This window comes from Sitodiplosis mosellana, unplaced genomic scaffold, assembly GCF_009176505.1.
Source record: "Sitodiplosis mosellana isolate CC-2019 unplaced genomic scaffold, AAFC_SMos_1.0 Smas_scaffold_6165, whole genome shotgun sequence".
Lineage (NCBI taxonomy): Eukaryota > Metazoa > Arthropoda > Insecta > Diptera > Cecidomyiidae > Sitodiplosis > Sitodiplosis mosellana.
Window position 1 is genome coordinate 1,112,901 of NW_022601406.1, and position 20,560 is coordinate 1,133,460.

Here is a 20,560-nt window from a genome sequence, read left to right on the forward strand (position 1 = left end):
TAGACGTATGCTTTGTGTGTGCTGTGCTTTTTTTGTTCATTCCTGGTGCTGCTTTCTGTGCGAGTGAGAGAGAGAGAAAGAGAGAGCGAGCGAATGAGTCGGACTTTATGTGTTCCGTTTCTTTTTCACCTTAATTTGCATCTGGTTAAGGGCAAACAATTACGGTTGCCGAAGAATTTCTGTATGGAGTTATCTATTTATTGAGCAACCGGCTGATTTATACCGTACACGTTATGCAAACAAAAATTTTCAACCAGCAAGCCAGCCAGGCAACCAGGCCACCTATTCAGCGGAATGAGCGCAGAAATTTTCTGCATTTCCTAATTGAGTTTCCACGTACATGTACACACACACACACCGAATTAGAATATAGAATAATAGCAGCACTCCACTCGTTATGCGAAGAGACAAAGCAAAGTGTTTATACGGTGTACCGTTTGACGATGAGCGTGCTGCGATTTAGATCATTGGTCATAAAATAATGCTTCAACCAAAAAAGGTTCTTGTGTTTCGCAATTCAACAGCTTTTCGGTTGGCCATATCATGCACACACACACACACACACACGCACGCATTTGAGCCACACGCTTTTCCGCCGCTCATATGCCAAACCGTTCTGGTGCACATACCATAATATAACTTGAAGATATGTTTTGTTTAATCTATCCGGGGATCCGTCAGTCCGGAATTATTCGATTAATAATTCAATGTCATTAATAATGATTAAAATTTTATCTGCTTATTATCACTTATGGACCTTATGAGGAGTAGCAGCCGCAGCCCACAGGTGCTGTGATGCATAGCTGTCGATCGATGAATGACCTAAACTCTAGTGCATAAATTGGCTCACTCGTTCAACTAAATCATTATAATACTAGATAACTAAATTGCTTTGCATCATGATGTGGTGGCCGTCACAAGCTGGAATAGAAAAATCAAGCAAAGTTTGACATAACACCTCAACGGAGTAATTTTCTTTCTAATGACACATGTTCATTGTATCATCATCATTTCAAAGTAGATATTAATTCGATCCTTATTATCAAAAGCCCAACAATTTGATTTTTCTGCTAATTTTCGTTATTATTATTATTATTTTCACAGAATAACAGTAAATTAATATATAATCAAGGTTCTGCCGCTGCTGCTGCGTACATATAACACAAAATGTCAATTTATAATTCAGTTGTGACACTGCCTTCGGCTAAAATCTGAAATGGTCGAATGGTACAAAGGCGTTCCTTTGAGAACTTGTGAATTTGATTCTGTTATGTCTACGACAACAAAATCGCCCGGTTGAATATTCGATAGCTTTGTGTTGTCCTGTTGCTGGGCACATTCGTAATCACGGTAGATTTCAACATTGGCGGGAATGATTACTTTTGTGTTGGCTTCATTTCGTCCAAAGTACGCTTCTGATGATCGTTTACTTTGCTGTATTTTATAACATCGGTCGGTCGAATGAAATCAAATAAAAAAAAACACGAACGAAGAAAATGAGTTAAATTCTGAGTGCCCACACATAGAGAGAGTGAAAGAATGAAGAGAAAAAATCGTTTGAAATGCTTACGCCTTCGATTAAAATTAGTTGCTTCTTGCCAACGCAAGCCGCATTCAGCTCTTCAGCACCAGCTCGATACACCTGTGCCATCTCGAAGACACGACGATTTTTTACATCCTGAGGCACATCGTCTACAAACCGTCGATGGGCCGTTGTTTTCTGTTTTTCCAACGAAATTTAATTGATTTGTGTTTGTCTCGACAACCAGTTTTGGTACAATTTTTTTTTCTTTTATTCCAGTTCTTTCGACAACATTTTTGTTTATTTTATTTCTTTTTCGTTTGCAACACACAGAAATCAACTTACCTCTCTCATACTGTACGCAAACATAAATGCCATGTGATACTTCACTTGATTCATTACCGATAGTGTATCGGCAAATTCCGCTTCGGTTTCACCACAGAATCCTATGTAGAGCCAATTTTGAAGAAAACTTTGTTAGATTTCTCTCTCTCTCTCTCTTGATTTGTCAGATCAAGAAAACTTTGAAAATATTCAAGTTTTTCTTCCAACCAATATTCAATTTTAACTCAAACATCAATATTCAATGCCATATCTCTGCGAAGAACTTTTGAATGAAGGAATTCAAACGAAAATCGTTTACGTTTGCAAATTGAAAAGAAACTAAACACACTAATTTTTTATTTTGCTTTGATTCATTTTCGCGAGAAAACTCTTTTTAACTCCTATAGAAACGAATGGAAAATTATCCGTGAATGAATATTACCTGTAATAAAATCACTCGAGAAACTCACGCCAGGGATGATATTTCGAATATGTTTGATTAGATCTAGATACACTTCTTTCGTGTATCCACGACGCATTCGTTCCAAAACAGCATTGTTACCCGATTGAATCGGCATGTGAATGTTTTTGCAGATATTTGGATATTGGCGCATCACATGCAACACTTCATCGGGAAAATCTTTCGGATGAGGCGATGTGAATCGGATACGAACTTCAGGCACAGCCGCAGCCACACGCTCAAGCAATTCCGCAAATCTCATTCCACCTTTTTTCGTTTTATATACCGTTTTAAAACCACTTACGATATTCGTTGGACTCTCCCGATCTGAATCTTGTGATAAATCACGGTAACTATTCACATTTTGTCCTAAAAGTGTAATCTCTTTGATACCCTGGTCGGCCAGCATTTTCGCTTCATTTTCGATGGTGTCAATTGGCCGTGAACGTTCTCGGCCACGCGTAAACGGCACTATACAGTACGTACACATGTTATCACATCCACGCATTATCGACCTAATAATTGAGCGAATAATTAAAAACCAATTAATAAATCACACAAATCACACGTTAACTGCGTAATTTCGAACGGTAGACGGAAAACAGGAAAACTCATGAAATTCTAATCTACGGTCGATATAATGATTAATCATTCGGAACTTATCATCGTGATAATTAATATTCTATTGAATATTTCACATTCATATGCGATAATTCAGGTATTTATATTTTCACTTTAGAAATTTATGTCGTCAAATATCATTCGACATAGATTGACATTTTCGTCTGATCGTTTGTGCGTCAAAAACTCCTAAAAAATTTAAATAGATCTCAAATGAAATGGAACTGCTTACACAAATGCGGTGACGGCATTTTCATTTAATCGAACTGGCACGATGTCAGCGTAGGTTTCGTCTAAGGAGAGTAGTACATTAACTGCGCTTTGTCCACTTTTTGTGACCGTCAAGAGTCGCGGCAGATCCTTATAGCTGTCTGGTCCAGAGATTACATCAACGCTTTTTTCTTTTTCCAGTAATTCCGTTTTTAGTCGTTCGGCCATACAACCCAAGATGCCAACTTGATAGATTTTGCCGATAGTTTTTCGTTTCTTCTTCTCAACAACCAGCTGTTTCAATCGTGACCAAATCTAAAATGAAGTAATTCGAATGAATATGATGCAAAGCCTTGATAAAAATAAAAGTCTGGTTGACTATTTGCAAATAAAAACTCTCGAAAAGTCGGCCAAATTCCAAAATTTCCTCTCTAAAAATGCACCAAAATGGTGTGCCTCACCTTTGATTCGGCTTTTTCTCGAATGGCACAAGTCATCAATAGCACCACATCGGCATCTTCAGCCGATTGCACCTTTTCATAACCGTTGTCTTTTAAAATCGACCATACAATTTCGGTGTCATTCACATTCATTTGGCATCCGTACACTTCGAAAAACACTTTACGACCGTGTCCATCGTAATCGATTTCGTTGAGGTATGGAATTGTATTTTCGGGTGTGATTGGATTCGGTTGTGCGACCAGTGAATTTTTGCCAGCAATTAAAAACTCTTTCAATCCCGGTCCTTTGGCTGGCAGCCTTCCACTCGACTTAACCGCAACTTTTGATGAAAAACACCGTTGATGCACATAACTATTTCGAATGGTAGCTTGCCCACCAAACTCTTGTTCCACAAAACATCTGATTAAACTGAGACGACTAAAATTTAAGTGATTTCTTAAGTGTAAGAAGCGCATTGCAACTTATTTATTATTATTTAATGATAGTATGTTAAATCGGTCATGCTGCTTTTCGGCTTCTGTCAACAAATGTCAACACAAAACAAAAGACATTTCGATACAAACCCGTCAAATGATGCGGCCGCTTGCAGCGCCACACAACGGATGGTAGAACTGATGAGCAGGGTTTTCAGAGAGAAAAACAATCGATGATAGGTAAATGCGTGAGTATGAGCTCTTCTGATTTTTGTACTTGCCTTTTTGCATGAAGCTCACTGTAAAAGGAATGATTCAACAGAAGATACACATTACCTTTGATGTAAAACAATCCACACTCTTGATATGGATACAAATATCAAAAGTATCACAACATGAAAAAAATGTGGCTACTGTGTGTTATCAACAGGGCAGAACAGAGAACAATACCAATGAGAAAGTCGATAACATATACAACATTGAGAACATGATACACGCTAGCATAACCAAACAAATATGATCCCACATAACTTGAACTGGAATTTCAATTCAAAGAGTTTTTTTTTTGGCATGGACAAACATAAAAAATTTAATGGTGCATTTAATGGAATTCAATCGGTGAGTACCGAAGCTACAGAGATGGAAAATCTCAGTTTGATCAATGAATACACGACCAATTCCCAGTCAGATCTAGTTTGTGGAACAAAAGAAAAGAAATTGCACCGAATCCGACAACCAATTTCAAGCATTCTCACTTGGTTCCTACGAATTAGCAAATCAGCCTTAGAATAACTAGCAAATGCAAGTGGCAGAACAAAAGTATTGATAGAGTCGAACATTTCTTGTCCGAAAAGCCAAACATTTAAGCCAGAAAAAAATGTTCAAAAATCGAAATATTAATCAAAAACGATGTCAGAAGTAGAAAATGATTTCAAAAGTCCAAACGGAATCAAGAAATTCAATTTAGTTTGTGAAGCTGAAAAATGAATAATTTGTTACGAAGAATTTTTTAATATTCAAGCTGCGTTACCCGTTTTCTTTGCCATTTCAAGCGGATTCGTTTACGTTGGCAAATTACTTTCAACGAAAACCCATTTGCATATTCTTCTGGCCTATACAATTGAAAAGAGTCAGGTCCATTGTTCATTTCATTTCCTAGACTCATTCCGTTTGCGGCCACAATCACAAGCTTAAATCGCTAATACTGCAGACGAATGGTGTGTGGTTTGTTGGTTTTGAAATCGATTGAAGATGTGATCAACAATTTTTTTTTTACGTGAATGTTTTTTGTTTATTGTTAATTAGGTCTCATTTTTAACATCAAAATGTTGCGAATTGAGTTGCGGCAAAAAAAGTGATTCACTTTCTGGCTTGTTGTTGTTGACGGGCAACATCACGTGCGAATGTACGTTGTGGTGGTGTTCGGATGCGACGAGCTTCCTTTGATCTGTTACGCACAACTTTCGAGTGAATAGCGCATGAGACGCAGTAGTGCAACTTGGCGTACAGTTTTGGGAGGAGGTAAGCTGTAAAAAGATGAAGAAAACGAAAAAAAATACCGTGAGTTAGTATCCAACGTGTCAAACTGATTGCAATGCATCATGCTCAAATGGTGCACATTGTGTGTCATCTAAATCAATGTTCATTCATACTAACCAGTGTAGACTGAAGCTTCGGTGATATCACGGACAGCAGCAGCTTCTACGATGTTACGGATAACAAATTTCTTGATAGCCTTGTCCTTTGGTACGCATCGAGCACAGTTTGTGCAACGAACTGGCTTAACGTGACCACGGTTGTGTTTACAACGTCCTCCATTACGGCGTTTCTTTGTCTGGAAATCGGAGAGAGAAGAAAAAGGAAAATTAAACTTCGAATAAAGATCATATGTGGTTTTGATTGGTAATTTGCACGCAATATTCGCACTTAGGTTCACATAATTCCACAGTGGAAAGCATTCATTGTGTGTGTATATTGAGGTTATGTTAACTTTGTTCACAGTCGCTTCATTGCATCTAGCGTGTACACATGTGAACGAAGGAAAAAAACCGAATGAATGCAATTGTAACTTGAACTAAAAACACATTAAATTGGTGAAATTGACGAAACACAGTAAATCAAATGAAAATAATCTATAATTGAATTAAAAAACAGGAAAAAAAAGGTTGAATGTCGGTATTCGAAAACTCCACATGTGTCATACAGCGAAACTGTGATATTTTTTTTCGGATAAAATTTCGATCGAAAAAATCTAATGCACAGATTTAATCACAAATTAAATTCGATAGAAACGCTGTTTATTGCTTAATTTGTGAACTTTTTGCCTAAAACGTGCGAGAAATTGAAAGAAAATCCATGCAATTTTTAGCACACTCAAAAAACACGTACCATCTTGATTGACTTGTTACTACCAAAAGAACGGAAATAGAGAAAGATGTACTGTCGTTCGCACCGATTTGATGGCTGCTTCGCTTTGAACGCCATGAAGTTGGCCACAACCGAACGACATGACTGTCACTTAATGGCGCCACTTGACACACGCTTTATTCAAATATTGAATCTCTTGATCCAAACAAGTAATTCATACAAAATGAATGAGATTTTGGGGCATTTTTTTTGTTTTTCAGTAATTTTTTGGATCGGTCATCATTTTTGCGATATTCAATCTGTGAATATGATCGAGTTATTTGATGGAATCATTCAGAAAACACGTAATATGTGCGGATAAAACCATTCATTTCAGCAATAAAACTCATTTTCCACGGATCACAAATGTTTCTTTATATTTGGAATACATTGAAATCATAACATACTCATCATAATAACAAATCGAAAGAAATTGATTTTAAAACTAAAATTTGTGATAAAAACACAACAAATCTCATCATTTTCATGTTCAATATCAACATTTTATTGTCAATCATTGTCTGAACTGAAGAGAATACAGTCGAATTTAAAAATCGCACTGTCGATCTAGTACGGTGATTGTGAGTCGCGTGTGCAAGCCCAAAGTCAAAGCATCGAAAAGAAGAGGTGAAAAAAATCAATTCGCAGTGTTTTCTCTCGGTAAAGAGAGTGAATGTGTTTATGACATTTGCCGATGTCAAATAAAAATTTTGCTATTCGCAATAGGCACTTCGATAATCATATAACCTATAGTCGAAAAGGTTTGGTTATTGTATTAAAATACACACCGGATACAAATACACAACGAGTTAAGTTAGAGTGAGATAGAGTTGAACACCATGCAATAATGTGTATTTGTCTCATGAACGAAACGGTGAGTGCATTTGGTTTTGAGAGTCAATCTGTGCCTGTGTGAGATAGAGAGAGAGGGAGAGAGAAGAAAAACAGAATAAGTGTAAATGCATTGTGTAAATAATGAAATAAAGTCGACAGCAACAGTGAGTGATGGAATCAGGCGCGTTTTGTATCATACATCATTTGAAAAGCCACTGTGTGTCCAATTCGAATCGATTCATCTAAAAATGGTGTGAATTAAAATTGAAGCGACCACAACGAAAGAAACAACAACACAAATCATTGTCGTCGTGCCGCTCTCACGGACGGTTGAGTATTGCCAAAGTGTTGTGTGTATTTTGTTCTTCTTTTGTTGTTGTTGATAGACACGCTCTGTATTTTTCAAATGACCGAACAATTCGAAGCCGATCAATTGAGACAGCACCGTAGTGATTGAGACGAGACGGACGCGCGCGCGATTTGTTTTTTTTTTATTAAGAGGGATGAAATTCGATATTCCCAAGTATATATACATATACGATGGTCGTGTGTGGCTTCAAATGGTTGATTCATATAACGTGTAAAACCCACAGTTGAAGTGAGTGATTTGATAAACATAAAATGTGCTTAATGTTTTTGGTTTGAGTCATTCGCATTACAAACAGAGACTCTCGTTTCGCTGAAGCACACATTTTTTATTTGCGCGTTCACTCAATTAATTCCAATTATGGTAAACTAAAATCAGATAACATATTGAATGACATTCGAATCCGGGAGAGAGAGAGAGAGAGAGAAAAACAGTTTTCCGTTTGACATAGTCGTGAAATAACAAATAAAACAGCCAGTTTTGTGTCTTATATTCCGTGAAAAAATAAAGTCAATAAGAATCAAGTACAGAAGAACAAGTTGATAACAAAGATAAATGGCATTTGATGTTACTCATTCAATAAATGTAAGTTTTGTTTTGTTTTTTTTACCCATTTTGATCCAATTTAACACATCGATTCATCAACGATGATAACGTGATGAGTGCAATCGTGCAATGTTTACTATATATGGTATGATATTCAATATGGGCTTAACTTTAATTGGGTGATTTCATACATGAGAATTAATGAAACTCGATCGAAAAAAAAATCGTTACGTAGTCGCGTTTCGATTTAATGGTAATGTAACATAATTATTGCGCCATAGCACAAACAGCAAAAACAACAAAAACAAAAAAGCTCGAGCTAGAAAGCGAGACAAACAACAACGACCGAGAGAATTTCGGCGCCGCAAAATTGAATACAACCATTCATTCAAAAGGTGTGAGCAAGTTGTTGGGCATTTCCCAGAAAGGCAATTCTTATGACACGTATGGAAACATAACATTGGAATTTCAAATTGGTTTTTCATTGGAAAAATCGAATTGAATACTTTCCGACTGTACAGCGAAGATAATGCGTCAATTATAAATGGGTTTTTCGTTTGTGTGATTTTGAATTGATAACTTAGAAAACTTGTGTGTTGCTGTTGTCGGAGGAAAATGCCGTTTGTTTTCATTGTCTCAAAGGCTTCGTTGAAAAGAGGTGTTGAATGTGATGAGTTGGTGAGAAAATTCGTGTTAGAAAAACCCTCCCTGTAAGAACGTCTTAAATTCATAAGATCCGGCTATCATGCCGCATATTTTCATCACAAAGAGACAACCAAATCTGGGTATTTCATCTGTTTCAAAAAGAAAACCAAATGAAGCTATTGAGACGATGTGATTTGTGTATGTTTTGGTTGGGTGCTGAAAAAAAACATATACAAATTTTCGATGCAGAAGAGAAGAATTCAACGAGATTTCAAATATGGACTAGAGTGGCTGTCAATGGTATTTGGTTTGAAGTGATGACAACTTCATGTATACCTTATACACCGAAGCTCACACTACAACCACACATCCGGTATTTGTCTATGTATACGGATCAGTTGAGTACTGTGATAACCGCTACTGTCAATGTAATGGTATTATCAGTCTTATGTGTTGGGATATTGTCTCAATTGTTATGGTAGTCGTCGCAATTTATTCGAGAAAGTTCAAAAATCCAATCATAATAAGTTTTGTGGTGACTTATTTTCTTTCATTCGTCTCTTTTGCATACTGTTAGTTTGTTGATTTGGACGAATTTTCATATAAAACACCGGCCATTTTTAGTTAAACTACTTCATTTTTACTACACCGGTATTGAGCATTGGAATTTTCTTCCGCCACTTCATTGCGATTTACAATCGAATTATTCCATTTTTTGTGCATTTAATTTGTCCGTAAGTGAAAAACCAAATTTTTGATAATGGCATCGGCTTTGATCCGTGGTATGGCAACAAGTGCCGCTGAATCTGCCATTAAACATGTTACCATCATTGGTGGCGGTTTGATGGGCTCCGGTATCGCTCAAGTAAGTCAATTTCTTTGATTTTCACATCGTGTTCTTTTTTTTTCATTCCTAGCTATGAATTTGTGTCAAATCATCGACGCACAGTTCATAGTCCAATAATTTTGTAATCGAGGTGACTGACTTATTTGCTTGGGGCATTTTTGTACGTGTATGTTTAGGTTGCGGCGACAGCTGGTTATGATGTAACTATTGTTGAAGTCAACAATCAGTTGGTCGAGCAGGCAAAAAATAGCATTAAAAATAGCTTGGGCCGTGTGGCAAAAAAACAATTCAAAGATGACGGCGATAAGCAAACCAAATTCGTAACGGATACTTTTAAACGCATAAACGGTTCGTCCGATCTGCAAGGGGTTGTCAAAGGTACCGATTTGGTCATTGAAGCCATTGTTGAGAATATCGGCATCAAGCACAAACTCTTCGAATCAATTGATAAGGTGTGTGTGTGTTTTTTTTTTTGGGATTTTTCTCTAGAAAAATCCATGTTAAATTGTCCATTCAACAACACCAACAACAACCTATGTTGTTAACCATTTTCGCTTTAATTCTAATTGATCTGTTCATCCGTCAGGTTGCACCAAACCATACCATTTTCACATCGAACACATCATCTTTGTCGATTAAGGAAATCGCGTCGGTCACCGATCGCAAAGATCGCTTTGGTGGTTTGCACTTTTTCAATCCGGTGCCAGTGATGAAATTGCTCGAAATTATACGTACCACCGATACATCAGACGATACGTACAATGCAATCCGTAATTTTGGTGAGAAAATTGGTAAATCATGCATCGTCTGCAAAGATACACCTGGATTCGTGGTGAATCGCTTGTTGGTACCATACATGGCGGAATCGGTTCGTTTGTTAGAGCGTGGTGATGCATCGGCCCGTGACATTGACACTGCCATGAAATTGGGTGCCGGCTATCCAATGGGACCCATCGAATTGTCTGACTACGTTGGTCTCGATACCACCTACAACATTCTCAAGGGATGGCACGAACGTGAACCAGAAAATCCACTGTACAAACCAATCCCATTGCTGGAAAAACTAGTCAAAGATGGCAAATTCGGCGTTAAATCCGGTGAAGGCTTCTACAAATACAACAAAAAATAGATTTTCTGAAATCACTTTTATGCATTTGAAAAAAAATAACGAATTTAAATACACTCAATTGTTATCACAAACCCTATTTGCCCTTGAATGAATCTATTTTGCACGATAAATGTTGATAAATTAACCAATTTTTTTTACTTCTATCGGCTGGGTAATTAAACTAAAATAAATAGTTTACGAAAAAGATACTGGCCATTGTTTTACTCAATAATTTATGATGTTTCCACATATTCGAACGCAATGAAGTTGACTAATGAAATGAAGACGTCAACAGTGCCCCCGAAAAGAAAAGAATGAACCCAACGTGTTGTTATCTAATCGCCATCACAAACGAATGCACGATATTTTCACAAACATACATATAACTCAACCGTTTGGCTCTCGATTTTATTGCGGGGAGCTCAACGTTTAATTTGGATTGAACCGAAAAACTCACGGAATTTACGTACGATTCTTATCTTCTTTTTTTTCGCTCTCTTTCTCTCGCTCTATTCACTTGTCTCCATAACCGTACCCAATGTCACGTTGTTTTCAGACTTCACGTATTGTGTTTTTTTTTCGCTGGCGCACAACATTTGTGTTCTGTGTCTTTATTTATCGAAATCGCATTGCTTAAGCAACAAAGTAATTCATTTTGTTCAACACGTGAAAGCGTATAAGCGGCGATTCTTACATAAGGCTTCGATTTGTTTTGATTTCTTCCTTTTTTTATTGGGTTCGAGTTTATACTGCAAGCATTCAGTAAGAAGAAGAAGAACATTGCGGCATTTATCACGTTATCATTGTTGAATTATCGATAATAATTAAGACGAATATTCAGAAGAAGAAAAAAACCGACAAATAATTAAAACCAATGGTGAATCATATGAATTTTGCATTTTTTTTTTTGCAGGTATGATAATCCGGTCAAAATTGCCGCCATACCAAAGAACCAAAACAATTAATCAGACGTCGAAGAAGCAGAAAATGATTTCACAAACAATACTCAAGGATTTGCCCAGCGGCACCGAACTGCTGGAAAACCAAGTGGCCGGACACACATTTCAAATCGGAACGGATGAAATCGGTATGTGGCACTACATGACCTGTAGTGTCTGTTGTTTTTCGAATTTTTATTCCGGCTTCTTTTTTTCTGTATCTTACTGAGAAATCGGTTTTTATTAGTAATTTTTCAATCAATTTCATTCATGGAATCTCCATTCCATCAGGTATGCTCAAAGATCAACAGGATGGTTCTGTGTTGAAGGCGGCAGTGAAACCGGTCTGTGGAGCGCGCGAAATCAAATTTTACGAAAGTTTAAGGCGAAATTTAAGCGATCCAAGTATTGAGGCGTTGCGAAAACTGGTGCCTGAATATCGTGGAACGGTGAAAATGCCATTTCGCGGTAAAGTCATTGATTTCATCAAATTGGCCGATTTAACACACGATATGGGCGAACCATGTGTGATGGACATCAAAATTGGCAAACGTACTTGGGATCCGCTTGCAACGCAGGCAAAAATTTTAGCGGAAGAACAAAAGTATGAAGCGTGCAAACAAAATTTAGGATTTTGCATTCCGGGCTTTCAAGTGTACGACATTAAAACTGGCCGTGTCAAGAGATTTGGCAAAGAATATGGCAAAAAGTTGAATCAGAAGACGGTTAAAGATGGTGAGTTGAATATCTTTACCCCTGATTTGATTGATTTTTTTTTGTGTCGCAATGCAGAACACTGTAAATTTGCCAGTCAATCGTTCAAGTTGAAAATTTTGAATTAAAATGTTGAAAAAAATGGATTTTCGTTTTTTTTCGTCTCTCTTTTTAGCGCTGAAAATCTTCTTGAATGCCGATACTCAACTGTCTAGGCTATTGCTAATGAAATTTCTATCAACATTATGGTCAATACAGACGTGGGCGAGATCACAAACATCGTTACGTCTTTACTCAAGTTCCTTGCTACTGGCTTATGATGCGAAGCGATTGAAAAGCCAATTATATTGCAATCGAAATTATAGCAATAGTTCCACAGTCAGCTCACGTTCATCATCAGTGGACAGCTCTTCCAAATTGACGCCAACGTCGTCCAGCGGAAATGAATGGCAAACCGCATCGCACACAAATTCGACCAGCGAAACAACAATCAATGCCAACAACGGATGCTTCAATCATTCAACCACAAATGACAGTTGCAACGGCGGCGCCGGCGATTATGCCAACGTTGTCAACGAACCAATTCAATTTTACAAACAGCTGCAAAGAAGCCATTCCACGCAAAACAACTATGAAGAGGTAAATGGGCCTGAACAGCACTCTTTTTTTTCAAATTCAATTGAATTTCCTGACATTTCATAAAGAATTTCGTTGTTTTTTTTTTGCCACACTCTACGTAGGATATGAAGAGCATTCGCAAAGATTATGATTTGTATTTGGATAATTTGGTGGATGAATGTAATGCGACCGGTGCCAGAGAATGGGCATTTGTGAAAATGATTGATTTTGCTCATGTATTTCCCGCTGACGACGCATCCATCGATACGAATTACATGTTTGGCATCGAAAATCTAGTGAAAATCTTTGAAGAATTTTTACGCGAATGTGATCAATGAAAAGGAAAAATTAATCAATTTTTTTCGAGTCAATTTTTTTTTCTATTCTATGTGCATAAAACTGAAAACGCTCAACATATGTTTTATAGCTTTAGAGAGATCATATGGTAACAACACCCATCAACTGAAGAAAAGAAAAATAATGTAAAATTATCAACAAATTCGTGACGTTATGTCGAAATAAATACCAAATTAGCTAATAAGAACCAAGCCAATCAATTTTATCAAACAAAAACAAAGAAAATGTCAATGAAAAGAAGACAAAAACGATTTCACTATATTGAATAGAACATATGATTTGTTTGAAAGCGTGTTGGAAGTTTTTTTTTTGTTGTTGTTTCTGTAGTCCCGAAACATTTTTTTCGGTGAAACGAAAAATTGACGAGAACAAAACATACGAGGGTGACACGCTAGTCAAACAAATGGTCCACCAAAAAGAAAACACAAACATGAATGTAACAAAAAAATACACTTTTTATGGGGTTAAGGATATCGTTTTTTTTTTAAATTTAAATCAGAGTTTATTTTGTTTTTGTTTCGTCCAATCAATGACGTTTTTATTCTAAGCGATTTTTGACTAAAGAAGAAATTAAAAATCTTTAAACCATTACATTTGACTATAGTAAATGTGATATTTTCGTGGCGTAGATATAGTATAACATCACTTTTTGTGTATGTGTGTGCGAACAAGTAGTGGCCGCCATGGCATTAGACACGTTCATGGTTTTCACTTACCAATTACATCAAACACACAGGGTTTTTGTATAAAAAAAGAATAAAATTTATTACATCAACAAAATCTTCGTTCGATTCTCTTGAGGATTTTATTTTTAGTGAGCATTCTCTGTGGCGAAATTTTTCCGAAGCATATAACACAGGAAAAAAAAATATCACAGCTACACACATTGCTCGTGGAATTCATAGAAATAAAACCACAGACAGCGAATTTAATGCAAAAACGCATTTTAAAAGACAGATTAATTCCTAAAAACGAACAAATAAATGAGGGGAAAGGTAATTTTTTTCTTCTTAAATTGGCTTTCTTTTCCATGATGAATCAAAACATAAAAACATAATTTCTAACCCCAGAAATGAATGATCATGAAATACATTTAGTTTGACATTTTTCTTCATTGAAAATTCGCACGGAATTTCTTCTAATCAGGCCCATAAATGAATTCCATAGAAGAGTCTTTCAAAAAGCTCAGTCAAACTGTTAGACTGTGTCTTAACCCAGTGAAATCCGAATTGACCAAACATGATATCAAGTCCAAAACACTGGTAAATATCAATTTACTTTATGCACAACACTGGGTTGACTGAAAGTTGATTTTTTGGATATTTGAAAAGTTGTTCATCTTGAGTTTAGCGAGTGAATTGGTAGCTTAATCTTGTACAAGAATTGTTTTTTTTTCATCATGTATAAACATTTTTCTGTCGTAAACGTATTCAAATTAACTGCAGTACTAAATCCAATGTTGTTTTCATCGAAATCGCAATTTTGTTTTCAAATTGTGATTAATTCGACTGTATTTCGATAGTTTATTACCATTCCTGTCTATGTAGATATTGATTCTATGGTGATTCTTCTACATTAGGCATTAAGAAATAAAAGACTCATTCGCAAGAACTCAATCAATTGAGATCACATGTTTACATATTATATGGAAAAAACAGTCATATATTTTCTGTATTTCCATTCAATCAAAATGTACGATGCATTAGCGATTCATACGTAGCCAATGTGTCAATTTCTTAATAAAATCCACGAAAATGAAATTGCAAACGACGATTCGATTTATTTTATTCAAGTGAAATGAACATCGATGACGTGTACAATTCGGACCGATGTAATGAAATGGCGCGAAAATATCTGCCATTTGTAATCAAAAATCGGACGATTTCCAATCTTTTATGAGTGTATTGTTGGCTGTATAAATGGTCTGCTGTGTGCAAAATATTGCCGAAAAACGATAGCCGCACGACGCGTTGAGTAGAGCACATGCAAAAATTCAGGCGAATTGATGAGTTTGTTCAGAGAATCGAAATGGATGACAAAATCCAAGCGAAATGTGATGTTGTGCCGTGCTATGTGGAAAATTTTGTATCGCACACTTCAAATCACAGACAAAATCAGAGAGAGAGAGAGGGAGAAAGACTGCGAGAAAGAAACCAAAAACAGCAAAGTGTTGACTAACACATTGTAAAGACAAATGAAATGACTGTGCTGTTCTATGCTCCTGTTTCAATCATCACCTTACTCTGATCGACCGATAGAACGTGACAACGACAAAAGTCGACAGTGAGTTTGCTTGCGACGCTTTGTACCGATGCAAATTTGATATGCTCGCCGGGCCACCGACACAATCGCACAATTGATTTCTTGTGTATTTGTGTGTCTATGTGTAGCAACATGTCGATCAGCAGCCAAACACGGTGGCGTTCAACCACCATTCTTATTTTATCAGTTTAACGAAGCGGTCTAATACTGCAACTATTCTATCCAGCTAAATACTGCGTAATTTCTGTCGAAGCCATTTTCGTTTTAGATTTTCGTACGTACGACTTAAAAGCGCTGAAAACATGGAAAATATTGAAATAGCAGGTGAGTTTGACACAATTATCTCGGATGCATTTTTGCCGTGGAGATTTCTACAATTTCGGGATTTGTTGCGGCTATTTTGCACTTTGTTCGCAATTTTTTTTTTCGATTCAGAGTACCGTAAATGAACGATTCGTCCAAAACTGTACGTTCAAAATATTTATTTCTCGTTTTGAATGTTCATTATTGCCAATTGTTTATCCAAATTTTTTTAAACAAAACAAAGAAAATCGAATTTGATGCAGAATAAATCCATTTGCGCATGTTTTAATCGCGATTTCGTCTCTTTTTTTTCATTTGTACAGAACGTAATGTTGTTGAAGTGAATAGCGTCACCGTTGATCTCAGTGTAATTGGTAAAGACGCCGAAATTGAGATGAACAACAACAACAACAACGAAGGTGTGTTGGCTTCGAAAAATGAAGGTTTGATGGTCGTCAAAGATGTGATGCCCAGCGAAGAGCCAACGATGGTTGAGACAGTGTCGGAAAAAATGATGAGCGATGAAATGGCCAAAGAAGAACTGAAACACACTGATTCTGAAATGGGTTCAATGAACACGGATAACGGTAATGCAACCAGTGTGGAAAACGAGCCAACTGAAGGTGATTTGAAGGTTGAACTTGCATCGGTGTCCGAGATGAACGATGAAAAGACCGAATCATCGGAAATATCCGAGCAAACGGAAGCATCGGAACCATCATCATCGTATGCCACTGACTCGGAATCAAAAGATGATACACAAATTGAGTCTGAATCAGGTACGTCTGAAAATACTACCGAAAATAGCACTGAAAACACCGTCGAAACATCGGAACCGAACGAAGTTACTCCGAGCGAACAAAGTGGCGATAACGCACATCAAAACGAAGCAAAGAAAGAAGAAGAAGAAGGTACCGTTACCGCTGCCGAAAAGAAAGATGATGCACAAACTGAAACGGAGCAGAAAAGTGACGATGCAAATGAAACGGTGAAAAGTGATTCGTCGAAGCGATCACCGCGCAAAAAGGGCACAAACAAGAAACGCAAGAATCGCTCACGTTCGCAGAAAAAGCAAACTGATTATTCGGATTTGGTCAAGTACACCGTAAGTGTATCGCAACGGCAACGACGGTACACGTTGCATGTGCCACGTGGTCGCGTGATCAATGCACCGGGTGATGATTGCGAAATTTTCTGCTCGAACATTCCGATAAATGTGCTCGAAGGTGAATTGATCCCGTTGTTTGAGCGTTATGGCAAAATTTGGGAATTACGCTTGATGATGTCGTTGCGTAATCCAAAACGTAATGCTGGCTTCGCCTTTGTACGGTACACAAGCAACAAATCGGCCACTGAGGCAACTGAAAAACTCAACAACTACGAAATTTTGCCCGGCAAACTGATTGCAATCCGTTTGAGCCAACCAAATCTCAGTCTATTCGTTGGTAACATTCATCGGGGCCTGACTCGCGAACAAATCCACGAAAAAATCGGCAGCCGAACCAATGGTAAGTGGTTGTTTTTCTTCCTTTTTTGAGATATTTTCTTCACAATTTGTATTTTACAGTCATTTTGAAGAGATTTTTTCTCAATGTTACCCTCAATTTTGTTCGTTTACTTCATCAATTTGCATTTGTCCAATCTCCATTTCGGTTTGGAATTGCTTTCGAAGTCTTTACTTTTCTTCCACAACTGATTTTGTTCCCACATTTTTCAATTTGCTAAACATTTTCGCCGCATTCTTTTGCATTCATTCTCTCCGCCATTTAGGTTTGGTGAAGACATTCGTGAAGACGTCGTTGTATGAAGACACGAAAAATTGCGGTTTTTGCTTCCTCGAATACGATAGTCATTCGGCCGCACTAAAAGCCAAGCGATTGTTGAACCAAGGCAATGTTTGGGGTCGTCAATTGTTCGTCGATTGGGCACAGCGTCGCAAGCAACCAGAAGAAAGCGATCTCATCGAAAGCAAAACGCTGTTCATCAATAATCTACCGAAAGAAACAACGGATGAGCTAATCACCGAGACATTGAGTTCGTATGGGACCATCGAAAAAATCACAAAGATCAAGGACTATGCATTCGTTTTGTTCGAAGAACATCAATCCGCTGAAAACGCAATGAATGGTGTGGACAAAACCAAATTGGGTAACGAAAAGGTCGAAATTTCTATGGCCATGCCAAAATCGATGAAAAGTCGACCACGATTCTCATCGTTCCCATCGTATCGGAAAAATAGCCACCATCAACGACGAAGTGGCCGAAATCGAGGCAGCAACCATTTTAAGGGATTCAACACATCATTTGGTTCATCGACATCGACCAACAAATTCTACATGCGCAAACAGCACAAGCCGAAAAAAGTAGGTGGCAACAGCGATGCAGCCGGCACTATCGTTGAACAAACCATCATTCCGATGCCCATCGGCACCACTTCGGCAGCCGAAACATTAGCCAATTAAATTACGACTTTTTCTTAGATTGGCTCAACTCACTTTTTTCTACTTCCATTCGAATTGAACTAATTTAATCCATTGATTAAGATACTCTTTTATACTCGGATTTTCCTGTTTTTCTTTTCTTCTTTCAAACAATTAAGATTGCTTTCATTATACAAACATCCATTTAAATGTTGGAATAAATAATGATAAATACACCTACCTGCTTGCAGGTTAACGAATAAATAACACAAAAATATTTCCCAAAAAAATTATGCAGTTTTGAGTGATTTTTCAATTTGTTTTTGTTTTGGCTTTAAAAATAGCAAATAGGCAAACTTTGACTGGATTTCTTTGGAATGAAAAAAAAAATTGGAAATCAATTTGAGAAGAGGTAACGAATCTTGAGAAAAATAGAAGATCAAAATAAATTTCTTGACTGAACACAACGAATTTTCAAGGTAGGAAATGTGATGGCAAAAAATAGGAATTTTTTTCAGATTGAAAAAAGACTCTTTTGAAAGGTTTCACTTTTCAATCACACCTTCATTGCGAATTTTTTTTTGTGATAATTTTTTCTTTCATCGGAATTTTGTTTCTCCGAAAAATTCATTCTCTTTTTCTGGCGAAGTGATGCGTAAGTATTGAATAATCATAAGTTATCAGCATCTGACAGGTGTGTATGCTGTGTCTGCAGACTGTAGAAAAGTGCCCTTGTAAATTTTTCTCTGGATATGGTGACCAGATTCTAGTCACTTGATCATTTTTCTTTATATAATTTATGAGTGCCTGAGAGTTCGAACAATTTTGGGATATTTTGAGTAGGTAGGTTTTCGTACGTACTATGTTTGGAAATTCAATTATTATGCGGTTATAGTTAATATATTTGGCTGTCTAAACCGGTCAACTTGATTAAATTTTGTTCAAAGATTGAAATCGATTGGAATTCCAGTCACAGTACGTACAAAAATCCAGTCAAAATATCTTAAATAATAAACAGCCAACTTGTAGTCAATAATATTTTACAAGGGTGATTGGTCCAAATTGATAAATAAATATTTAATTGGTGATGATTAGAGCCTCTAGAAATTGTTAAACGAAAACGCTGAAAATTGTTGTTGAATTGTTAAAAAAAAGGCCTGAAAATTGTTAAATTTATGGAAATAATACGCAAAATTGTTAAACTAGATTGACAATATTTATTCCAAAGGTTGAATAATGGGGCAACATTGTTGACAGCGCCACGCCAAAGCGGTTGCCCGGTCAACTACTGTCAGTCGTAACGCAAAGTGGCACAAGCATGTCCCATTCTCTGCATACAATCGTTGCGTTCATACGCGTGTGTATGCGAAAAATGCTTCTGATTGAAAAATAACCAGATTAAAGTTAACTAAAACCAAATGAAAAGAAGATTCAAAAAAAAATTAGAAAACATATTTCCTGAAAGAGTACCTTTTCTACTTATATTTGGCAAAATTTAAAAAAAAATCATAGAGTTGGTTTCGCTGCAATTGTCTTTGGCTTTGAAATGGATTGTTCACAATTATTTTCTACTTTCATTCTGACTAAAGAACAAAGTCTTGTTGCAGCAAAACAAAGACTATGATTTCTCTAAAACTTGGTTGAATATAAGTAGAAATTATACTTTATTAAAAAATATATCTCTCAAATTATTTGGAATAAATTTTCATTTGGTTTTAGTTCATTTTAATTAGTTTTTTTTTTTTCGAACACAAGCATACGTCAATGCGTTGCAGTAGTAATCAAAAGTGACAACCAACGTGAAGTTGGCTGCGTTGCCCGGTATGCATTATGTTCACCCTTTGATTTATTCGGAAAAAGCAAAAAAATCAATCATCGTTGGCATCATCAATGAAATTGTTGAACTGAACAATGTTCAACTTTGCGATATTTGATTCAATCAAAGAACGACGGCTGTCGGACAAAATATATTTGTAGATAGAAAATGATTGCTCTACAATTCACGTCTGGATATTTGTCCGAAACTCTTTCCAGCTTCTCCAAATATTCGCCGTTCAATTTACTCTTTACCGATGTCAAAATCGCCAATTGTTGCGGTACTGTCAATCCATGCTTTTCCAATTGAGTTATGGCTTCGGCCAAGAATTTGTATTTGTGCACTTCATAAAGCGATGTATCGATGC

General features: G+C 36.8%; 5 protein-coding genes across 7 annotated transcripts; 3 read left to right on the forward strand and 2 right to left on the reverse strand.

Annotated features, from left to right (window-relative positions):
• Nucleotides 1-1,057: 1,057 nt before the first annotated feature.
• LOC129574647 (CDK5RAP1-like protein) lies at nucleotides 1,058-4,143 on the reverse strand. Its single transcript, XM_055456934.1, has 6 exons — nucleotides 3,599-4,143; nucleotides 3,160-3,452; nucleotides 2,289-2,821; nucleotides 1,868-1,968; nucleotides 1,571-1,720; nucleotides 1,058-1,434 (listed from the first exon to the last, which is right to left on the reverse strand). The coding sequence occupies exons 1-6, from the start codon at nucleotides 4,052-4,054 to the stop codon at nucleotides 1,183-1,185; spliced, it is 1,785 nt and encodes a 594-aa protein (XP_055312909.1). The 5' UTR covers nucleotides 4,055-4,143; the 3' UTR covers nucleotides 1,058-1,182.
• Nucleotides 4,144-5,275: 1,132 nt separating this feature from the next.
• On the reverse strand, nucleotides 5,276-6,523 carry LOC129574664 (40S ribosomal protein S26). Its single transcript, XM_055456954.1, has 3 exons — nucleotides 6,401-6,523; nucleotides 5,669-5,846; nucleotides 5,276-5,538 (listed from the first exon to the last, which is right to left on the reverse strand). The coding sequence occupies exons 1-3, from the start codon at nucleotides 6,494-6,496 to the stop codon at nucleotides 5,372-5,374; spliced, it is 441 nt and encodes a 146-aa protein (XP_055312929.1). The 5' UTR covers nucleotides 6,497-6,523; the 3' UTR covers nucleotides 5,276-5,371.
• Nucleotides 6,524-6,577: 54 nt separating this feature from the next.
• LOC129574927 (inositol polyphosphate multikinase) lies at nucleotides 6,578-14,172 on the forward strand. Of its 3 annotated transcripts, XM_055457595.1 has the most exons (6): nucleotides 7,012-7,292; nucleotides 7,998-8,204; nucleotides 11,679-11,852; nucleotides 11,995-12,438; nucleotides 12,593-13,056; nucleotides 13,158-14,172. In XM_055457595.1, exons 3-6 carry the CDS (start codon nucleotides 11,681-11,683, stop codon nucleotides 13,371-13,373), a joined length of 1,296 nt encoding a protein of 431 aa, XP_055313570.1. In that variant the 5' UTR covers nucleotides 7,012-7,292; nucleotides 7,998-8,204; nucleotides 11,679-11,680; the 3' UTR covers nucleotides 13,374-14,172. The 3 variants fall into 3 exon arrangements, with proteins under 3 accessions (XP_055313571.1, XP_055313570.1, XP_055313569.1); XM_055457596.1 differs by having other exon boundaries at nucleotides 6,578-8,204; XM_055457594.1 differs by lacking the exons at nucleotides 7,012-7,292; nucleotides 7,998-8,204 and adding an exon at nucleotides 11,362-11,527.
• LOC129574928 (hydroxyacyl-coenzyme A dehydrogenase, mitochondrial-like) lies at nucleotides 8,201-10,970 on the forward strand. Its single transcript, XM_055457598.1, has 3 exons — nucleotides 8,201-9,675; nucleotides 9,834-10,109; nucleotides 10,244-10,970. The coding sequence occupies exons 1-3, from the start codon at nucleotides 9,571-9,573 to the stop codon at nucleotides 10,784-10,786; spliced, it is 924 nt and encodes a 307-aa protein (XP_055313573.1). The 5' UTR covers nucleotides 8,201-9,570; the 3' UTR covers nucleotides 10,787-10,970.
• Nucleotides 14,173-15,586: 1,414 nt separating the features above from the next.
• LOC129574926 (heterogeneous nuclear ribonucleoprotein R-like) lies at nucleotides 15,587-18,667 on the forward strand. Its single transcript, XM_055457593.1, has 3 exons — nucleotides 15,587-15,978; nucleotides 16,281-17,465; nucleotides 17,728-18,667. The coding sequence occupies exons 1-3, from the start codon at nucleotides 15,957-15,959 to the stop codon at nucleotides 18,417-18,419; spliced, it is 1,899 nt and encodes a 632-aa protein (XP_055313568.1). The 5' UTR covers nucleotides 15,587-15,956; the 3' UTR covers nucleotides 18,420-18,667.
• The last annotated feature ends 1,893 nt before the right edge of the window (nucleotides 18,668-20,560 follow it).

Bases quoted from the DNA above. Each gene is read 5' to 3' on its own strand.
- LOC129574647 (XM_055456934.1), bottom strand. From the start codon at position 4,054: ATGCGCTTCTTACACTTAAGAAATCACTTAAATTTTAGTCGTCTCAGT. The intron at 1,969-2,288 runs GTAATATTCATT...GGCTCTACATAG, and splicing joins CTCGAGTGATTTTATTACAG to GATTCTGTGGTGAAACCGAA. The intron at 1,721-1,867 runs GTAAGTTGATTT...TTGGAAAAACAG, and splicing joins TTGCGTACAGTATGAGAGAG to AAAACAACGGCCCATCGACG.
- LOC129574928 (XM_055457598.1), top strand. From the start codon at position 9,571: ATGGCATCGGCTTTGATCCGTGGTATGGCAACAAGTGCCGCTGAATCT. The intron at 9,676-9,833 runs GTAAGTCAATTT...GTGTATGTTTAG, and splicing joins TGGGCTCCGGTATCGCTCAA to GTTGCGGCGACAGCTGGTTA. The intron at 10,110-10,243 runs GTGTGTGTGTGT...TTCATCCGTCAG, and splicing joins TCTTCGAATCAATTGATAAG to GTTGCACCAAACCATACCAT.
- LOC129574926 (XM_055457593.1), top strand. From the start codon at position 15,957: ATGGAAAATATTGAAATAGCAG. The intron at 15,979-16,280 runs GTGAGTTTGACA...TCATTTGTACAG, and splicing joins GGAAAATATTGAAATAGCAG to AACGTAATGTTGTTGAAGTG. The intron at 17,466-17,727 runs GTAAGTGGTTGT...TCCGCCATTTAG, and splicing joins AATCGGCAGCCGAACCAATG to GTTTGGTGAAGACATTCGTG.
- LOC129574664 (XM_055456954.1), bottom strand. From the start codon at position 6,496: ATGGCGTTCAAAGCGAAGCAGCCATCAAATCGGTGCGAACGACAGTAC. The intron at 5,847-6,400 runs GTACGTGTTTTT...TCCGATTTCCAG, and splicing joins GTAACAAGTCAATCAAGATG to ACAAAGAAACGCCGTAATGG. The intron at 5,539-5,668 runs GTTAGTATGAAT...ATCTTTTTACAG, and splicing joins CGAAGCTTCAGTCTACACTG to CTTACCTCCTCCCAAAACTG.
- LOC129574927 (XM_055457596.1), top strand. From the start codon at position 11,681: ATGATAATCCGGTCAAAATTGCCGCCATACCAAAGAACCAAAACAATT. The intron at 11,853-11,994 runs GTATGTGGCACT...CCATTCCATCAG, and splicing joins AATCGGAACGGATGAAATCG to GTATGCTCAAAGATCAACAG. The intron at 12,439-12,592 runs GTGAGTTGAATA...CTCTCTTTTTAG, and splicing joins TCAGAAGACGGTTAAAGATG to CGCTGAAAATCTTCTTGAAT.